This window comes from Vombatus ursinus, unplaced genomic scaffold, assembly GCF_900497805.2.
Source record: "Vombatus ursinus unplaced genomic scaffold, bare-nosed wombat genome assembly UNPS02014877.1, whole genome shotgun sequence".
Taxonomy (NCBI): domain Eukaryota; kingdom Metazoa; phylum Chordata; class Mammalia; order Diprotodontia; family Vombatidae; genus Vombatus; species Vombatus ursinus.
The window spans coordinates 412,067-433,593 of record NW_020954655.1 but is presented as its reverse complement, the minus strand read 5'-3'; the positions used below and the strand labels follow the sequence as shown (position 1 = coordinate 433,593).

Here is a 21,527-nt window from a genome sequence, read left to right as displayed (position 1 = left end):
TTTTGCTATTTTTTTTTCCTTCTGTTGTGTTTTGTTTCCTCTTTCTGGTGGTTGCTCATGTTGGTTCTAATTCTTACTTACAACATCACTAATGTGAAATTATGTTTAATTGGAATGTATATGTATAACCTATATCAGATTGCGTGCCATCTCGGGGAGGGAAGTGAGGAGGGAGGGGGAGAAAAATTTAAAACTCCATAGCTTATGGAAGTAATTGTTGATAATTCAAAATAAATTAATTTTAAAAAAAGAAAAAGAAATGAGCAGAACCAGGAGAAAATTAGACACAGCAGCAGCCACATTGTGCAATGACTGACTTTGATAGACTTGGCTGTTCTCAGAAATGCAAGAATCTAAGACAACTCCAAAAGTCTCATGATGGAAAATAATATCCACATCCAGAGATAGAACTATGGGGTCTGAATGCAGATGAAAGCATACTATTTGCTCTCCTTTTCTTCTGTTGTTTTGTTTTTTTGTTTCATTCTCGAGGTTCCTTCCATTAATTCTAATTCTTCTTTGTATCATGACTAATGTGAAAATATGCTTAAAATAAATGTGTAAGTAGAGCCTATATCAGATTGCACGCCATCTTGGGGAGGGGGGAGGAGAGGGAGGAGGAGAAAATTTAAAACTCAAAATTTTATGGAAGTGAATGTTGAAATTAATTTTTTTAAATAATTGCATGCTAATTGATTGATTTGAAGGGCAGCTAGGTGGTGAAGTGGATAGAATACTGGGCTTAGAATCAGGAAGATTCATCTTCCTGTTCAAATCCAACCTCAGACACTTAATACCTGTGTGACCTTGAACAAGTCACTTAATCCTGTTTGCCTCAGTTTCCTCATCCATAAAATGAGTTGGAGAAGGAGATAGCAAACCACTCTAGTACTTTTGCCACGAAAACCCCAAATGAGGCCACAAAGAATTGGACATGATTGAAAACAACTCAACAGCACCAACAACAATTGATTAATTGATTGAATAACCTGGGACTAGTTTGGGCTACAGCAGCCCTTCTTCTTGGACATATCTACAATGGGTTTCACTCAGAGTAGTACAAGAAAGGGCCAAGGGACCACTTAGTTACTATATTTAAGCATGTGAAATATTTTTAGGAGACTAATATTTGTCTCCATTCCACAGAGAATACTAAGGATAAGTACGTGTGATTTATTCAGAATGGAGAAATCACGGTCAGGGAACTCTCTATAGATCACCACCCACCGATCTGTGATTGAGTAGTGACATCCCAGGTAGTTACCTGAGGCATGTAGAGGTTAAGTGAGTTGTCTGGGTCATCATGAGATCATAGATTTAGAGCTGAAAGAGGTCATTTAGTCCAGCCACTCTCATTTCATCGATGAAGCCAATGCGGTCCTGTCTCACAGCTGATAATATCAGAAATAGATTCACACAGTTTCTAAGGGTCAGAAGCAGGATTTGAACCCAGATGTGCTTGGCACCAAAGTCCAGCACTCTTTCTACCATGCCAGATTGCCTTGTACTAGAGAATGGGTTTACAACCATGTCAGAGAGATTTTAGCTGGCTGTAAGAAAGAATTCATTAACAGGGATTCTTAACCTTTTCTGTGCGATGGACCCCCTTTGAGTCTTTGGCAATCTGATGAAGTCTATGTACCTCTTTCCAGAATAATGTTTTTAAATAATGGAAGGAAATATTAAATTTCAGTTAGAAGTTATTGAAAATAAAGGTTTTTTTCTTTTTCCAAATTCAAGTTCATAAACCCCTAAAATCTGTCTGCAGATCTCAGATTAAGAACTCCTGGTTTAGACATTCATTGACCTAAAGGCAAAGAATGAGACCATTTCAAAGGTTTCTTCCAGAACTAATTACGTATTGATTTTATGATTTCTTGAGATCCCTTGCAGTTCTCTTGTGGTGCAGTGAAAAGAATGCTCAATTTGGAATCTAAAAATTAACCTAGATTTGAATCTTGTCTCTACTACTTACTACCTGTGGCAAGACTTTGGGCCTCAGATTTCCTGTCTGTAAAATGAAGGACTAGGTGACCTGTGGTCCTTTTTTGCTCTCAAACTATATAATCCTATGGTCTTATAAGGTTTAGTGGCTTGGTTGTCTATACTGCTGCCCAACAGAATTTATGAAATTAACATTTTCCTTTAGGCAGGAGTTAAAGGCTATATTTCTGATGGATGTTCTTGACTTACTACAACATTTCTTTTCTACGTGGGCATTAACAGCTGGAAAAGTGCAATTAGCTGGCATGATATAAAGAGTGTAGGACTTGGAGTCAGAGAAACCTGAGTTCAAATTCTGCCCTACATACTGTGTGACTTTGGGCAAGTCACTTAACATCTATCTATGTGTCTCAGTTTCCTTAACTGTACAGTTGGAATAATAACAGTGCCTGACTCATAGGGTTATTGTGAGAATCAAATGTGTTAAGATATTCAAAGTGTTTTGCAAACCTTAAGCACTATATACAGTAATCTCTGTTATTACTAAGTAAAACCTTTTAGATATTCCATATATCCAAGATTTATGTAATATTGCATGGAGAATTTTCATGGGAATGAAAATTAAATCTTTGATTTGTTACCCTAAGAACAGTTTCTATATTTGTCATGCAGTCATTATGTGGAAATATGCTTGTTTTTTTTTCCCATTCCTTAGTCTTTGTGTTTTGCATAAACCTTTTCTCCCATTTCTTTTTCTTTTTCAGTCAGATGTCATGGATCAGAATTTATTAAATTTCCTTCCAGAACAGGAACATTCAGAAGTTTATAAGATGCTCTCTTCTCATATGCTTGTGACTGACTCTTCCTCTCCAGAATACTTAAAATGTAAGTTTGGCTTTACTATTGGAATAGGATTTTTATTTTTGAATAAATGATATCTCAAGAGTAGTTTTAGAAAGAGAAACTGATTGCAAGAACAATTATTGTACATAACAAATTTTTGTGGCCGTTAGAAATATAGCTCAAGTTTAAAGCAAAAGTTGCCATTTGATAAATTATGAAGACAAAAAAAAAATGAGAGATGTACTTTTTAGCAGGGTCTAATGGCACAGACCTGCAGTCCCTGCTTCTGGGGAGCCTGAAGATAGTGTTAAGCCTGATGAGGTTATGCCTCAGTTGGGCTAAAGCTAATAGATGTCCACACAAAGTCTGGCACAAATGTGAGCCCTTGGGTATTTGGAGAGCCACCAAGCTGCCTAGGGAGAGGCAAAATGGTCCACATTGGAAAAAACAAGGCAGGTTAGAGCTTCTTTGCTAATCTGTATTGGAAAGAGGCCCTTGAGTGGCCACTGCACTTCTAAGAGAGACCAAGAAAGGAAAAAAAACGAATAATTAAGTAAATAAAGAAATAACTTTTCTTTTTTACATTTGAAATATGAGAGAATTTGGCTTAGAAAAATCACAGCTCACTTTTCATGTTTAACAGAAGAATCTGTTATGTGAGGCAGAGATTCTGCTGGTGATAATGAATTCTAGAATCCTTGAACTCTCTATTCATCTTGCAAGGCCAAACAATTGCTGTGTCTACACAATGTGAAACATCTGGACGAAAAACTGAAAAATTCTATCAAAAATCCAGATGCTTTGTCCACATGATGCCAAACATCTGAATATTGAAATACATCCGGATTCTTTAACTGATTTTTTTGTTTGTTTGTTTATAATCCAGATGTCTGGCAGCATGTAGATAGAAATTGATATCCTGATCTTTTTTCAGACCAGCCTTTCCATTCAGAAGGATTTTTGTCCCCATAAAGACACAGAGGGCAAGACCTTAATCTTTAGTGAAATGTCTATCATTTAGTGAAGCATATAAAATTACATTTATAAGGGTAGCAATGATTCTTTGCCCTGTTTTCAAATTTTAACCCGTTTTCCAGGACAATTTATTCTGTCATCCCTCTATACTTCAAAGCAGGCAAAATAAAAGAGAAAGAGAGGCTTATGTGAGGAGTTTACTTTTAATATACCATACAAAAGCAGCCACAGCTAATCTATGCTGACATAATCAACCACAGACATTTGTGAGCAAATCAAGGCTAATTGTGTCCAAATGTGGGATATGAAATGTCTATGAAATTTAGAAAGAAAAACCTATACAACAAAGGTTATAAACAGGGCCTACCAGTCGGTCATAATGAGAGAAATATCCTGGCAGTGTCTGCACAGACTAAATTCACGTAGGAGTCTTCACAAAGACACCACTTGTTTAGTCTAGTTTCTGTGTAATGCTTATATCTCCTCTCTCCCTTCCTTTTCTTTTTGATGATCCAGCTGACAACGATTTAGAGTTTTATTGTCATCTTCTCAGAGGCAGTTTGAATCCAAAGGAATTTCCAACATATGAATACATAAAATTTGTAGGAAATTTTCGGTCCTACGACAACGGTAAGCTTCAATTTGTCATATCCATGTTTTGGTGCCTTTTATCATGCAAAAGTGCATATTGGGGCAAAGGAATTGCAGAGTAAGGAGGAGGCAGAATGTGTTTTTCAGATTTTGGCCTGAATCTTAGAGCCCTTGAAATACATTTTTATATTCATAAAAAGGATCTGCAGCTCGACGGAAACATGCCCCCACATTGACTTGTGCCACTTCCAGGGTCCCACTGAAATTGAGCTTATTCATTTACTTATTTTCTGGTTGACAAAATAATCATGCACTTCAATAGAAACAACTCATGATTAATAAAGAACAGGCTTTTAGCCTACATACACACTTGGGCTTAAATAGTCCTTTTTTTCTACTCAAACATCCACAAACTTGGATTCTTCCTCATCTCCCCTTGTTACAACTGGACTACTGATGAAATGTTTCAGTACTGATGGCTTGGCAACATAGAATGAGTTGATTACGTTTCTTTTTAAATAGGTAGAGGGAAATGTAGTGTTTTAACAGTTATCTCTTAATGCATACAGTGCCGATAACCTTAATAATTTAGACCAAGGAACTTTAATTTCTGAAAAGCAGCCTATTTGCCTGAATTACCTAGTTAATTGCTTCAGCTGTACACTATAGTGTACCTGGATAATGCCTGTCTTCAAAACAGACTTAGAAATCCCCAAATTTATTTTTACCTTTGACCCAAGTAAAATTTGAACCCAGGATTCTTTTGAGCAATCTGAAATGCCATTGGATCATAGATCTAGAGCTAACCGGGGCCTCAAAGTTTAAGCAAGTTGCCCAGAGTCACACAGGTAATAAACATCGGCTTCAGGATTTAAACCCAGATCCTCTGACTTCAGAAACAATATTCTTCCCACTATGCCATTCTTCTTTCTCATCAAACATTACATTTCCCTATTTAGAGAGCTTTGTTCTCTAACCTATTTGGGAAGTAGAGGAGCTTCGTGTATTGACCAGTCAACAAGCATTTGTGCCTTTTATATGCTAGGCACTGTGCTAGGTTCTCAGGAAACTGATAGAAATGAAAGATAGCCCATGTCCTCAGGTAGCTTACATTCTATAAGGGTATTTGCTCTTCCATAAATCTCACCACCAAACAGGAAACTTGCCATTTTTTTTTCTAGAACACCAAAAGTGAAGGAAAAAAATAATAGGTATTTTTAGTAGGAAGAAAATAGGGAGGAAGGGAGGAGATAAGAAGAGGAAAGCAGAGAGATGAACACAAAATGCAAATGACTTGGCATACAGATAATGGCTTTGGTCATGATTTTTGCTGCTTCTGCCTTGGTTAACTCTGAACTTATTGTCATAGCCAAATGAAAAACAGTCCTACCTTCAAGGAGCTTACATTTATTCTACTGTACAATATGTATAGATAGAAGGTCCTGTTGTTATCGCAGTGTTCAGTTACTTGAGTCCCCACCATTACAACCGAGTTGTGATTTGTTTTATTTCAGGCATGTAATTCACTGGCATAGGGAGCTTCCAATGAGGAAATCCCCTCTATCAAAGCAGTTCAGCAGTTGTTCTGCACCTTGTCATCTTAGAAAGTTGCCTGGGACATTTAGGGGTGAAGTGATTTACCCAAAGTCACCTGGCCAATATATGTAAGAGGCAGGATTTGAACCCAATCCTGGGTTCTTACCCATTAAGTTAAGGAAAATTCTACCTTGCTTCTCCAGGGATTTAAGCTGGCCATATATGTCAGAGGCAGGACCTGAATAAACCCTTGTATTTCCTGACTCTAGTGCGAAATCTATCAAATATGCTATGCTGTCTCCCCATCAGTTGTGACAACATGAAAATGTTCATCAACAAATAGACCTGAAAAATAGTCCTTGGAAAAATAGTCCCCAATGAAACACATACTGCCTTAATATTAGCATCCCCTCCTCATTAGGTTAACATCTTTGTTGGTCTGTCTCTCACTAATTGTTGGTAAGAGCTTCTAAGAGGATGATTTGAATATCAAAGAATTTGGAGAGGACCTTGAAAAAAATTTATGAAAGCCTGAATATTTTTGCAACACTGACCTTCTTTGATTGGTGCTGTGAAAAGCAAATTTGAAGTGAAAGAAGCTATATCCTGTCATGCAATTTTGTTGAAAAAAAAAAATGCCAGTAAAACCAACACTTGATTGAGCCTTTGTGCAGTTTAAGAATTAGTGCCACTTGGGGCAGCTAGGTGGCGCAGTGGATAGACCCCTGGCCTTGAAGTCAGGAGCACCTGAGTTCAAATATAAACTCAGACCAAACACTTGACACTTACTAGCTGTGTGACCCTGAGCAAGTCACTTAACCCCAATTGCCTAAAGATTAATAATAATAATAAATTTTTAAAAAAAGAATTAGTGCTACATAGTTTCACTTAAAAAGTAAATTTTATTAAATATAAAATAGACTTAGTTTTAATTTCTTTTCAAGTTAAAGTCCCAATTTAACCTTTTTTTCACTGTTTCCTATGAGATATTCCAACTTTCATGTAGATTGACTTAAAGTGGCCTCTTTTCCAGTACCATTTGTTCTGTAATAACAATACACTTAACTCACTATACTTAACTTTTTACATGATTATTTGAGCAGAGAGACAGTACCATCAACTAGGGGAAATCAGAAAAAAAGCCCATGAGCTGAATTCTAAGGGAGGTTAGGAATTCTGAGAGGTAGAGATGAGGAGGGAATGCATTTCAGATATGCAAAGGCATGGATGTAGGAGTTTTGTTGTTGTTCAGTTGTTTCTGTTGCGTCCGACTCTTCCTGATCCTTTTTTGGGCTTTTCTTGGACAGAAGAGATAGAACTCAAAATTTAAAGAATAGCAGGTTAGTCAGTTCAACTGAAACATGGAATATGTGAAGGGAACTCAGATTAAATAAGCCTGGAAAGGTCAGTTGGAACTAGATTGGGAAGGGCTTTGAATTCCAAGCTAAGAAGTTTCTATTATATCCTAGAGGTGTTAGGAAGCTATGAAAGGTACTTTATCAGGACAGTGACATAGTCACACTTGTCCTTTAGCCAGACTAACCAACGTTTTCTAGAATCAAGAGAAAGGATTTCTACACTAGGCTAGCATACATTTGGGTCCACCTTAGTGGTAATAAATAATTCACTGAGTAAGGCTTGGACCAAGCCAATGTCCTGAAGTACAAAGCAATAGATTAGTAACAGAGATGAAAATAGGAACAAAGGATAAAATTAACTAAATTAACTAAATTAACTAAGTTCAATAGGTAGACCCCATGCTTTACTCAACCCTGCCCAGCTCTCAGATTGATGAAATGAAGCTGTTAGTGGAGACGGTGGTGAAGAGTCCTTCCAGAGTTCAGAGTACTTGAAGGGAAACTGTCCCGCCTCTCCTTCCTCCTAGTATTTGTCAGAATAATAAGAAATCAGCATCCTTTGCTACTCCTTAAATTAAACATAACAGAGAGAAATTAGAAACTGACCATTAATTGGAAATGGCTGAGAGTCTTGGTCACTGTACATCCAGTGAATATTTCATTGAACCAAGAAAGGAATTGAATAGTTATTATTTAAGCCCTCTATCTGTAAAACCCCCTCTGTAGAGTCTCTGATTTCCCATGCCTGTTAGGAAGCCCCAGGTGACAGCAAAGGAAATCCTGTGATAATCACACAGTACTGATTTATATTATAACACATACACACATTTTTAGTGACCCTTTCAGATTTACCTTGTATCTGGACTAATGTAAACAGTTTTTTTTAAAGTTTTTTTTTTTAAGGTACTTGAATAATGGCAAAGTTTTGGGGGGTGGGGGGTCCATATCTGTGATGTCATCCAAATAGGGAATTCTCAGTGAGGAAACTCTCTTCTCTAGTGCCAATCTTCCTTTGTCCTACAACTTAATGACTTAGGGGGCCAATGAGAGGTTAAAGGAGTTGGGGGGGTCACATGACCAGCATTGTCAGAGGCAGAAATTGAACCCAGGTTTTCTTGCCTCTTAGCTGGCTTTCTCTCCACCACAGCACACTGCCTCTTACTATAATTATGTTATAGCCCTTGAAACAACATAGTATATCATAGATGCAACCATGAATTGATAAGAAAGTCTTCATGGACCTTGGTATATATGTGTATGTGTGTATGTATGTGTATGAGTACCCATGTAATTAAAGAAAACCTACCTACTGTATAATTGACTGATAAGCTATAGAGATTGAATCTTTTGTGAAATCACATTTCCAAAATCTCATTGAGATGATGCTGAATTTCACTTTGTAGTTTGCTGCCATTTATCATGTTTTAGAGGTTTTCAGGGAAATACATAGGCTTAATTTTGGATACCTGAAACTTATTTTATTGGCTGGGTTTCATTTACTCTTTTCTCAAGTTGAGACTGTGTTTGCCTGAAAAATGTGTTGAATTATGTGTGATTTTCTTTGGAAGGAGTGTGGGAAGAGTGTTACTGTTGTGAACAGTGGAAGTGGGAAGCTTAAAAATGAAAGAATTAAGTCTGTTAGAGCCCATTTTACAAATCAAAAACAGGATGGCTTTCTTTGGACTAGGAAAAAAAGCATATTCTTCATTCTCCGATAACTGAGATTAGTAGGTACCATCCCAAGGTGATCCTGAAATATACGCCAGAGAAAGAACAGTCCCTAGACCAAAGGTTCTCGTCCCGGGGTCCATTTTTTAAAATTTGATAATTATATTTCAATGTAATTGGTTTCCTTGCTAATCCAAAGTGTTTTTATTTTATACATTTAAATACATTAGCCTGAGAAGTCTTCTATAGACTTCACCAGTCTGACAGATGGGTTCATGATGCGAAAGGTCAAAGAACCCCTGAGAAAGAGCATTTCTACAGCATTTTTTTGAGGTCTTCCCCTTCCCTTTCTTCCACCTTAGTGTCCTCCTCTAAGGCACCTAGTACCTTAGTTCTGTTTCCTTACCTAAGTGCCGTTCCTAGGCCTCCTTTCCCTGGAGGTACCCCATGCTTTTTTCATCCACATTTCCCCATTACAGATCTCTCTCTGGGAGGAATGCGGTCTAATGGAAAGAGCTCTGGATTTATAGACAAAGCATCTTGGTTCTAGTTTTGCCTCTGCTATTTCTTACTAGTGCTACCTTGGGCAAATCACATCACTTCACTAGACCTCAGTTTCTTTATTTGTAAAATGAGGAGATTGTACTAGCTGACCTCTGAAGGTGCTTACAGATCTAAATCTATTACTCTGGAATCTCTTTAGCACCCTTTCAGGTGACCTGGAGGGGGGAAAATCTTTTAAATCAGTATGAGCTAAAATATTAACAGGTGATTGTGACTTACTATGTTACTTCTACCAGATAACATTTTAAGTTTAAAAGAGATCTTAACTCAAAATAACTTCCAACACTTTGTCAGCATCAGTGAGAAAGTTTGGGCTAAGGAAGGCCTTTACATGACTCAGAAATCCCCATGAAGACAGCTCTCTATCTATTTGCATGGGTTTCCCTGACAATCCCGAGGTTTCTCTGATTAGGATTCAGACTGTCCAGCAGGATGCTAGGGACCTGGAGGTGCACACTTAATACGAATTTCAGCTGGGAGTTAGGAAGGGGAAGCGCCTTTGCTTGAGTGACCCAGATTGATTTATCCATTTGGACAGTTCCAAATTCAGCAGGTAATTGGGCAAGTATTCCTCCCACCCACCCAGTTCTGTTTTACTTCTGGTTGTATCAACACAGCAGCCGCTGCTCAAACACTCTAGCAGAACAGAGCTTTCCCTTACCCCGATATGTGCACATCTTGGGCACTCCTTGGGAAAAACCCTTCATCCTCTGCCACAGATGTTCTAAGAGAAGAGTTAAGGCAAAATCTAGTTTTTAACCAAGATTTTTAATAAATATGAGAAGTGAGTTTTTTTTATACATCTGGAAATAAGAAGAGAAATTCATCTTTAATTAAAGATTTTCCACTTTTGCAAAATTTCAAGCCAAGCGAGTGTAAAGCTTCCTAGAAAAATCTAAGTTGGATTTGTAGCGACATCTCCCTTCATCTTCATTTATAAAAATTATCTTTATCCTTCACGACATCTGTGTTATAGAAGTGAACATTAACCACTTGCCTGGACAAGTGCTTTTTTGTTCTTTCTTCCTGAAATAGGTTTGAGATAAAATTATCTTGGCCTGGGCTACATAGTTGCATTGCCCAATGGAGAAAATACTATGTCTATTGAAGAAAGTTATCCTTTCTTACTCCCTGCAATGTCTTCTGAATCATAATTGGTGAAGTTTTTCATTCCATACCACAGCTCTTTTTCCCATCTTGCCCCTCCAGCCAATCTTGTTCAACTTTATTTGGATGGAAATGATTGGATTCTTTTTAAAGCGTTGATAAATTTTGATTTAACACGACCTAATAAGTTGACCAAAGTTGTCAAATGATAACTTTATGCCAAAAAGAAGGCACTCCTTCATTATGTCTCTATCCTCCTCCCTCAGAATTGGAATCAAATATGTGTCTGTCTGAGATCCAGAAAGCAGTATTTCAAAAGTGGCTGGTATGGTTCCAAATAGGTCACCCTCAGTAAACATTCCCCTCCAGGCTTTCCAAAAACCACACACCACAGTAAAAAAGTTTCCCTGCCCTCATTTTACCAACCAGTCTCTAACCACACACCCAGAGTTGAAATTCACATCTGGCAAAATTTAGGCTTTTCAACTTACACAACACTCGGGTTTCATATATTTCATGGGATTTATTAATAGAAATAAATAACCTGACTGAGGTTGCCTCATTTTATGGTTTTGGATAATCTGTCTTTTTTTTTTCTTAACTGAGTTGTATTTATTGAGATGTCTTAGGTAAAAGAACAAGTTGGCCATTGTGCCCGAACTCTCTGTGGTTGAAGATTTAAATTTGGCAACCGGTAGAACCATCTTCATTGGTCTTTCCAACCCATTTATTAGAGTTCCTAGAAATGAGAAGCAAAGAGCGCCCTCTCACTTTATGGAGAAGTTTCTTTTCCTTTATCTGTAAAATGCATACTCTGCAAGATCTGTTATTTGAAGAGTTAATATCATCATACAGTATAGACTGTGATCAAAAGTTACTATCTTGCCATACACAATCCTAAAATATCTTATGCTCTTTGCATAAAAAGATGCTATGAAAACTGAGCAAATTAAAATTAGGACATTCATATTGCTTATCCAAGTATCTTCCTGCTTTCTCTCCCTAGATAATAGACCCATTCTATGTGTGGCATCCCTATTGTTTCTAAGATAAAATACACACTCCTCTGTTTGGCATTTAAAATCCTTCACAAACTGCCTACATTCTTTCTAGCCATCCTGAATTACAGATTGATCTCCCTCACAATCTATATTCCAGCTAAACTGGCCTATTTGGCCACTTAATAGCAAAGCCCCGGAAAATGTAGGGAGTGGCAGATTTTTTAAATGTGCCTAAAATTCCTTATAAGAAATAATTAAGAGCAATAGTATTAGCCAAAATTGACTTCATCTAAGTTGCTTACACAATTTTCAATCTCCCAACCCTCACTCATCATCCCCTTGTCTGTGTACTCTATGCTAAAGAAGTGTGGGAAAGGAGAGAACGAAAGTTACCTTGGCAAGTCAGACAGCCCCCATTGGCCAGAAATGGGCTTTGTTATTTTGCTGATGTCCTCCAAAAAGCCCAATAACCTAGCTATTCATGATGCATTCAACTAAGCATATTGTGAAGAGAGAAAAGACAAGACAGAAAATTGTGTTTAATTAGTGGGAGATGATTCCTCATGAATGCACAGAAGATTACTTTTCTGTGACAATTTCATAACAGTGGCCTGAACTGTTTGAACGTTTGTCACAAATGGGAATTTGGGGCTTTTATTCTTCCTTTAGCAAAAAAAAAAAAAAGTATTGTTTCCTGTCATTTTATCCAAACTAAGTCTTTCACAGAAGTACACCTGCTTTGTTGTTTTTTTTTTGTTTTGTTTATTCTGAAAAGTGCTGATAAAGTTATTTGTCTTCATCCTTATAGGCTATTAGCTGTTACCCTACAGCTGTTGGATCCAATTTATCACATGCAGGCCATCTCTGATCAGAATACATAATTGTTTAGCCTTAATGTAAAATACAATAAAAATGGAAGGAAGCCAGAAAATCCCCATTTCTCTTCACAGGCTGTTAAGCAGTTTTAAAACATCCCCATTCCCATTTTTGCCCTCAGGTTCCACCTTTAATTCCTTTTACAACAAATCCCCAAACAAACTAAAACCTCTCCTACCTAACTTCTGTAGCCCCTAACCTCTCCACCTCCTGTCATTGCTGATCGTTATTTGACTCATGCAAATGATGAATCTGGTCTTTTCCTTTCTTAAGAGAGCCTGCCTGACCTTTTGGGTTGCCTCAGTCAGCTGGTAATGGAGCAAGCTAGGCTTCTTCCTTTAATTAAGGTGTCCAGGAGACACCTTAGTCCAAAGAAAAAGGATTGTATTCAGGTGAAGGAACAATGATAGAGGCATAACAGGAAGAACTGAGCTTTATACATTCTTTGGAATGTTTGATCATCAGGTTGAAATAGAGTAACTTACTTTATATACAGTACTGGTATCCAACCTTCTGTGCTCCAAGGCTATACCAGAAACTCACAACCTCTAGTGATAACTATGAAAACTAGAAAGCCCTCAAATATAGGCCTGGTCACAGACTTTGTCTTCTGAAGGCCATGGAGGATCATAACAAGGTTAACCATGGAGTGGTTTTTTTGGCCTAAGCAATTGTCATGGACAGACAGGAAAAAACCCACGTTTGAAGTAAGCAGGAATTAGAGTAACTATATATCTTATTTAGAGGAGGAAAAAAAACAAGTTTATGTTAACTAGCCAGCTGTTAATCGCAGGCAGTTGCTGAATTATCTAGACAATTGCCTGAATTCTTCACCCAGCTTTGACAGTAGTCAAAAGTCTGATCAAACAAAGCACCTTTTTCATTTATTGGCTAATTCCATCAAAGGCCTAGGAAAGCCAGATATCTTTTTTCCCCCAAATCAAAGAAAACCAGGTTTTTTTTTCTTCAAGTTAGACAATTAATTAATTAAATCTCTAATTAATACTCCTAAGGTGATTTAAAGATAAAGAGTGCTAGAGTAGTTTTTTTTTTTAAAGTGATAGATATGATTAAATCTCAGTGTACAGATTATTCCTGTGTTTATCTATGGGATGTATAAGTAGATTCCTACTGTGAGTAAAAACATCTCAAAGGCAATTTGCAAAATGTTTGAAGTAATTCCCTTTGGCCTCAGTTAAGTTTCATTGCTGCTTTACTATTAGGGCAGAATCTTATTTAAAGGAGTTGTGTTTTGTCATTCCCATTAATAAAATTAATAAAATAATATCAGATCTATAGCTAGGAAACTTCCATAACTGGGCTTGGAATTTCACCTGAAAAGCCCTATTACTTTAACATCTCCATTGGATGAAAGGACTAGTAAGAATGGAGTCAGGAGAGGGACAGCAAGGCCAGAATAAAATCATGCCTACATCTGCTTTATTTCCACTGCCCGAATTCACATCCTCATATGAAGTGGCATTTATAATGAGAGGAAATGACTGGCTGGGGCAGGTGTTTCCTGTTTCCTTTTTCTTTCCTCCTTTCCTCAGCCACATCATATTACAGAAGAAAACCCTTGCTGACGGAGCAGGTAAGCCCAGCATCCCAACTCCTATTTAAGCAGGACAGGTGGTTTAAGAAGCTTTTACTTAAAATCTTTGGGTTAGCATTCAGTCTCTACACCCCCAAAAAGTGAAAGAGTGTGAAGGAGCTACAGAATTTCAGTTCCTATGCTATTATTTGACTAATTCTGTCTCTTTAGGAGAAGAATGTTTCACATCTGGGAATTAAAAAAAAATTTATACAAAAAAATGCAGATGTTCACATCTGCAGTATGTTTTCTAATGTTCGACCCCCACCCGCCCATAGGCTTTTTGGCTCAGCCTATAAAAGGATCTAAAATGGTCTAAACTGATTAATGACAGATGTGAATTCTCTACAGGCCACTTATTTTTTATCTCTCACACATTTTGTTATTCTTGTTTTGAAACATTTATTGGTGCCTGTTTGAATGAATCCTGAAAGCATCTGTAATAAATTGGCTTCACTCATGTTAGTGAACAGAAGCCCATATTACAAAGCCATTTAGAAAACATTAACTAACAGCAGCAGCTAATGCATAAAATAAAAATTCCTGGAAAGCTTAAAATACAAAGAGGGGCTTTGAGACAGTCTTAAAAATGTGCCTCACTCTTATATAATACACAATACATTTGTTCTTATTACATAGGATCATAGGTTTAAGGATGGAAATAGTGGACAAAAATAAACATGTTTAGGATAGGACTAGGGAGAAGCTAGATCTGTGTTTTCAATGGTATAGGGAATGCCCAGAAGAGGAAACCCTCTCTACTAGACCAGGTCACTACCTACTTTGAAATTTAGAATCTTAAAAAGTTATCTAGAGGCTAAGAGTTACTTACCCTAGGTTACACAGAAAACATGTATCTGAGTCAGCACTTGAACCCAGGTCTTTCTTGTTTATGAGACCAGCTCTCTATTCACTATACCACACTACCATCACAACCATGTTTAAAATTTGCAAATTCAGAGATATATTCTGTAGCACAGTATTGACTACAGTTGAAAAAAAATTAAGCCCAGTTCCAATGGCTTATTTTAGTGCAAAGGTGAGCCTGGATTCTTAAACGGTATTGTCACTGGAGTATAAACTCTGGTAGATTTTTTCATGCTGGAAAAACTTTGAGTAATGAGTCTGTTTTCCAAGGACCAACTTAGATGAGTACAGATAGGCTCATCAAAATTAGTCTGGCTACTTGGTAGTAAAAGTTTTTGACCATGGTAATCCATAAAATAAAATAATGCACCATCCTCTGTGTGTGCATAGAAAGAAGACAGCACAGTATAGCCCCACTATTCTGGAAGAATAGAAGCATACACTGTTACTTTTCTACTTGTATCTCTGACATCTAGTAGTACTTATCACATAGTAGGTGCTTAATTTGTAAATAAATGCCAGTTGAGCTTTGGTAATGAGGTTACTGTCATTTCTCATATTAAAAAAATAAGCTGAGATGCCTCCCCCCATTGCAAGATGATGGGAGTTTTAACTTCGGTAGTCTTATGCATACTTCCACCTTTTGTTTTTTTTCTTTTTTTTTATTAATTTATTTTGATTTATCAATAATCACTTNACAAGATGATGGGAGTTTTAACTTCGGTAGTCTTATGCATACTTCCACCTTTTCTTTTTTTTCTTTTTTTTTATTAATTTATTTTGATTTATCAATAATCACTTCCATATGTTTTTGAGTTTAAAATTTTTCTTCCCCTTCCACCCTTCCCAAGACAGCACAAAATCTGATATAGGCTATACATTTACATTCATATTAAACATATTTTCACATTAGTGTTATTGTAATACTTCCATCTTTTCGATGCTTTATGTGACCAAGAAATATCCAGGCAAGGTGGGTGTGCTAAACCTTTGGCTTGCTTTTTCTCTCTCTCCAGTGCCTAGCCCCTCTTGTAACGGCTTTGACAATACAGTGACAAGGGCTTACCGCTCACCACTAGGAAAGCAAATATGCTTCATCGCAACTGTTCGTCTGGCCACACCTCAGTTTCTAAAGGCAAGTACACTGTGTGAGATGTTAGTGGTGGGAGATGCTCAGAAACATTGCACGTTCTTGAATTTCCCACATCAGAGCCATACGCTGTCCTGTTGTTCACCACTTCGGTCCCACTCTAGATAATCCAAGCAAAGGATGGACAATTTGAGAGATATCTGACTTATGAAATCAATGTGGGCCTCCACAGTCAGCTCAGAGGGCAGTGTGCCTCGATGCTGCTGATGCTGCTGCTGCTGCTGCAGCAAACAAAAATATGGCCTATCACCTGGCAACTGGTTCTTTGTTTTGTTTTGTTTGCCTTTCTTTGTATCCCCTAATACTTAGCATAGTGCCTAGAATGTATTAAGTGCTCAATGAATGCTTGTTTACTGATTAACTAACCTGATGATTTCCCATTTATTAAAAAAATGTGTCTCTTTTTGCTTCTTTCATCTGATACCATTAGGGGAGATATTATAGTTTTTTTAGGAGGTGGCAGAGAAGAGAGAAAAAGGAATGATAGATGGAGGGCAGGGAGAGAATACTTGGGAAAAAGATAAGTCCATGATCCCACTATATCAAATTTTTGCTTCCAAATCTCCCTTTCACTTATCACTTAGGACAGTCAAATATTCACCTTTACTGTCGCTCAATTCCCATTCCACAGCTGAAATCATATTTTTAAGACAGCAGTTGACTGAAGGCCAAAGTATAAAAATGTGCTTTTATCAGTCTTGTGGGCCTTACCCCTAACCATGCCAATATAAATAGTAAGCATTTATATGGTACTTTAAGGTTTGCAAAGTACTTTATGAGTATGGAGGTAGATGCTGTCAAACTATCCTCATTTTACAGATGAGGAAACTGAGGTTGGCAGGGGTTTAAGTGACTTGCCCAAGGTCACACAGCTAATAAGTGTCTGAGACTGGATTTAAACTCAAGTCTTCCTGACCCAAGTCAAAATTTGATATTAATATCTTTAAGAGCAGGAATGAGAATCAAGTGTGTTAAGTTGGAAAAACTGAAATCTTTGGCTCTTATGAGGTTATTTTGTCAAATTAATGTTAATATTGCATGAGATTTATATTGGGGGTGCAGACTAAAGACCATTTTCCAAAAGTTGACCTTTGTTATATAGACAGTACATGAGAAGGGAGTGGAATGACATTTTGACTTCCTTAGTATTTTTCCTCATCCTGTGAAATAAATTTAGTGTCAAGGCATCCTGAAATTAGGTACAGATGATGTATTTCATTGCAACCCAACTTGGAGCCCTAGGAAGTTTCTAATTTCTTTATTCCTATCACCTGCTCCATATCCTTCTGAAGCAGAAGCTGACAAAGCAGGATTGAGCATCTGGCTTACTTCAGTAATGAACATTTCTCCTCCTGCTACAGGAAATGTGCATAGTTGAAGAACCTTTAGAGGAATTCACTTCAAGACATAGCCTGGAATGGAAATTTTTATTTCTGGATCACAGGTTTGTGAAAAATCAAAATATATTTTGATTAAGTCCCTTTTCAGTGCTGTTTATATGAACCATTCTTTCCCTGGGAGAGGAAAGTAGGTTAGACCTTTTGAAGGAGAATGAAATCCTGGCTGTAAGAACAAACATTCCAACCCAAGTATGACGCTAAGTTTCACTTTGACTTCATTGGCCTGCACTTGGATGTCTTTGTTGTATTCAGGGTCAGGCGGGCCCAGAGGGAAGTGAAGCATTTGCTAGTGAAGCATCTTTGCAGAGGTTAGAGACTTTTAAATCTAGTGGTCCTTCCTTTTTGGGTCTCTATAGAAGTTAAGGGGCAGCAGGGAAACCTCTGATCACATTTCTTTCAGGTGCCTTTTAAGTCCCATCTTGATTTTTTTTCATTAATTTACATTTCATTAATTAATTTGGAACAAAGTACTAGACATTTTGTTTTTCCTTTCTCTCTTCATTTTGTTTTGTGGTTGGGTTAATATGTTGTTTTTTCTCCTTTGACTGTTTTGAGATCTTGGTTGCTGGCTGATCCACTCTCTAATTTTTTAAATGTTATCTGGAGATTATACTCCTTATTATTTTGTCCAGAATATACCCAAGGAAAGTTTTACTCATTTACAGAATATTCCCATGGATCTTTGGGAAATGTGGCCTCACTCTGTTTCAGGCTTTTGTAAAGCTGTGGAAATTTTCTTTTCTTTTTGTCCTTAAAGACCATAAAACTCTAGCCTTTCTTCTGAACATAAAATATCCTGAATATCTTGAGTTAAATAAAAGGCCCAGCCACAATCACTTTCTGAAATAGACTATATATGTGTGTTTGTTTTCTTATCACCCTTCTGCAGAGCTCCACCAATCATAGGATATTTGCCTTTTGAAGTGCTAGGTACTTCTGGCTATGATTATTATCACATAGATGATCTAGAACTCCTAGCCCGTTGCCATGAACACTGTAAGTATGACACTATTTAAACTTAGGGGTAACCTTCTTTGGCAGGTATGGGCTCCATGTGCTACAACAGAAGAATTAGAATTTTGCATCTTTAAGTCAGTTCACCTACTGGTTGAATTTAGAGTATTGAGGGATTATGCTTCCTTTGGAGTAGTCCTTGGAAAGATGGTTCTACTTGGAGAAGTAGGTTGACTGTAGCATCAAAGCAATTCTCAGCTCTATGTATCAGTTATACAGGAATTTATTCATGTTGAATTTCCAACTCTGACGTGGCTTCTTCCTGCCACCTACCATAGTCCAAGTCCCTTCCCCATTGCTCATCTTGACTGTGCCTAAAGAACACAAATTAATGTAAGATTAATTAAGAAAGTAACATTTGGAGGGGTGGGCTGTGGGAGAGGTGGGGGAGAAGAAGATCATATAGTATATGTTTCAGAGCCAGATTAATTTACATCATTCACTACTTTTGAGTGTCAATATCGTGGCTCTTTTCCACTAAGTTAATAAATGTATTTCCAATCTATTGGTTATTTGACCCATTATTTGTGAGTTTTGAAAAAGTAACAGTCTGAAGATTAATGCTAAATAGAGGAATATGACAAACAACTTATTTATCCGCATACAGTACTTGTTGATAGAAACCACTATAACTTCTCAGATCTAATGCTTGTTGAGAGAAGAATACCCTTAGGTACCCCACTAGATTAGCTATCAGAGTATTATGCTAATCTTTAAAGCTATAAGCCATTTAGTTGCCTTTGACTTTGCTGACCTCACAATCCCTTGCTCCTTGAGGAATTCTTTTTGATTTCTAAAGGATTTTAGGGGTGGTTTTGTTTGCTTGTTTAATTGAGTTGCCATTGTTGTTATTTCTGGTGGGATAGGGAAGCCTCCCTCTAAGCATAGATTAGGCATTCTTTGCTCTCTTTGACCTACTTTTCAGTATTTTATGCTTCTCATCTAAACAAATATCACATTTTACAAAAGACTGTCTAGGATTTAAGTGGTTTTAAATTTCTAGTTGTGATTTATCTTTATCTGCTCATGTAAGAAATGTCAAATCTTTGTTACCTGGCCCTAGGATCAAACATTCTTCCCTGTCCAATCCAGTAAATTGTTAGCTTTTCTAGAGTATACCCATAGATACCCCTAGGAATTCTTATTAGCAAATGGGATAACAGGATGGACAGATCAAAGCTGTACTGCAGGGTGGGAGGAGGGGAGAAGAATTCTACATCAAACTTTATTTTAGAGCTGCATTGACTAAGTATAAACTGCTGACTGACAGCCACAAAATTAGTCCAAAGGTTGATAGCTGTCAGTTCTATTTTTGGGTCCAGTTCTTCCAGGGCTGCATAGAATCCTTTACCAGGCCCCAGTGTCTTTAAAGACAACTTTAGAGAGACTGTGATATTATGTTCCAGAAAATCTGGGACTATTTTTAATTAAAACTTATTTTTAAAATGTGACAGTATCTACCTGTCGTAGGGGAGCTTCTTAGTTTTTAAGCTGTAGAAAAATTCCAATTAAAGTGTTTCTACTTCTTAAGTCTGTGATTGTATTGCTCTCCACCTAAAAAGTTAAGGGAAGGAGATGAGAGGCATGAGCCATGTTTGATATTATCATTTTAAAAAATCATTAATTATATTTTTATAATGAACTTTAAAAGAGATCATTTTCACATTTTTTAAAATTTGTTATATGCAGTGTACATTTTCTACTAACAGTGATGCAGTTTGGCAAAGGAAAATCTTGTTGTTATCGGTTTCTGACCAAAGGACAGCAGTGGATATGGCTCCAGACCCATTACTACATCACCTACCATCAGTGGAATTCCAAGCCAGAGTTCATTGTCTGCACACACACTGTAGTCAGGTACTGTAAATGCCTTTCTCCCTTGGGTTATAGCTGATCAGTGTGTCTCTGGCTATCTCTGTCACAACCAGTCTATCAACTTTTATTAAATGCCTATGTGCCAGACATTATGTGCTGGGGATACAAAAAGAGGCAAAAGACAGTTCCTGCTCTCAAGGAGCTTACAGTCTAATCTACCATACAAACAAATATATACCAAGCAAGCTATGTACAGGATAAATAGGAATAATTAACAAAGGGAAGGCACTAGAATTAAGAGAGGTTAAGAAGACTTCACAGAGAAAACTGGAGCTTTGACAATTATCAGGCTAATTAAACAAGCCTAAAGGGCCAAAAACAGCTTTTCCATCCCATTCCAAGAGGCCCATGTACACACACACACACACACACACACACACACAAACACACACATCTAACAATCAACTTCACAAATAAAAGATGGGTCTGGGCATAGAGTGACTAGACAATAGCTTCTTCAGAAAAAAAAATACAGGGGAAAAAAAGAAAGAAAAAGATAAAGGGGTTTTAGTAGACTGCAAGCCGCAAGCTCAAAGTGAATCAACAGTATGACATGAGTCAAAATAAAAATAGCTAATACTGTCCTAGAGTACATTAAGAGAAGCATAGTATTCAGAAGGAGGGATTAAATTCTGGCTTGGTTAGGTTGCATCCTGAGTCAAGTTGAGTTCTGGGTACCATGTTTCAGGAAAAATACACAAAGCTAAAGCATTCCTCAGAGAAGACAACCCAGCTGAAAAACTGCCTGGAAAACATACCAGAAACGATTGGATGAGAAAACTGGGGTGAGGGAGTCGCCTACCAAAAAGACCTAGAGGAGACCTGAAAGCTGTCTACAAACATCTAAAGGATTCTCATGTGGAAGAGGGACAAAGAATTCGTCTAGTTGTCCCCAGAACTAGGAGCAATGCATAGCAGTTGCAGAGCGACTGATATAAGGATATAAGGACATTATGCTGATTGTCAAGACATGAGACACTGCATTCTTCTTCCTCCTTACCGCCTACCCACCACCCAGAGGTATATAATCACTCAAAGGTGTTTGGCCTGCCCATCCATACAGGAAAGACCAAATGGATGAAGAATGTCTATTGCTTTCTTCTGTGTGTGTTAAGTGTGAGAGTGTGTGTGTGTGTGTGTGTGAGAGAGAGAGAGAGAGAGAGA

General features: G+C 37.4%; 1 protein-coding gene across 1 annotated transcript in view; it reads left to right on the top strand.

Annotated features, from left to right (window-relative positions):
- Positions 1-21,527, top strand: part of NPAS2 (neuronal PAS domain protein 2) — a 238,145-nt gene that overhangs the window by 181,730 nt on the left and 34,888 nt on the right. The window contains exons 6-11 of the mRNA XM_027842576.1: positions 2,709-2,829; positions 4,279-4,392; positions 15,941-16,059; positions 17,436-17,518; positions 18,364-18,470; positions 20,198-20,350. Of these exons, the coding sequence (XP_027698377.1) occupies positions 2,709-2,829; positions 4,279-4,392; positions 15,941-16,059; positions 17,436-17,518; positions 18,364-18,470; positions 20,198-20,350 (697 nt within the window). The remainder of the gene's footprint in view (positions 1-2,708; positions 2,830-4,278; positions 4,393-15,940; positions 16,060-17,435; positions 17,519-18,363; positions 18,471-20,197; positions 20,351-21,527) is intronic.